Here is a 320-nt window from a genome sequence, read left to right as displayed (position 1 = left end):
CCAAACCCCAAACCCTAAACCCTAAACCCTAAACCCTAAACCCTAAACCCTAAACCCTAATTACTAGGCATGCTGCGCAGGCTCTTTTCTGCTTTGATTGACTTCTGCAGGCCGCGCTGCTGCTGCATTTGCTTGCCAATTCATGAACTATTTTATTTGTTTATTATTAAATCAAAAACACTTTTATTAATTAATTAATCAGTTAATTATTATTTATGTATTTATTTATTTATTTATTTATTATCTACTGAGAAAAAGACGCCGAAAGAATTGAATAAAATGGAATTGGTTTGCTGCTGTTTCCGGCGGCCCCAGATCCT

The 320-nt window shown here is 35.6% G+C and overlaps 1 protein-coding gene across 1 annotated transcript in view; it reads left to right on the top strand.

Annotated features, from left to right (window-relative positions):
- Nucleotides 1-279: 279 nt before the first annotated feature.
- Nucleotides 280-320, top strand: part of ETH_00041120 (uncharacterized protein) — a gene marked incomplete at both ends in the record, with an annotated part of 504 nt that continues 463 nt past the window's right edge. Inside the window, one exon of the mRNA XM_013375275.1 lies at nt 280-320. Within this exon, the coding sequence (XP_013230729.1) occupies nt 280-320 (41 nt within the window).

The sequence above is a fragment of the Eimeria tenella genome, genomic scaffold, assembly GCF_000499545.2.
Source record: "Eimeria tenella Houghton genomic scaffold, Eth_scaff2627, whole genome shotgun sequence".
NCBI lineage: Eukaryota > Apicomplexa > Conoidasida > Eucoccidiorida > Eimeriidae > Eimeria > Eimeria tenella.
Note: the sequence above shows the minus strand (reverse complement) of the source record. Positions and strands in the feature narration are given on the sequence as shown.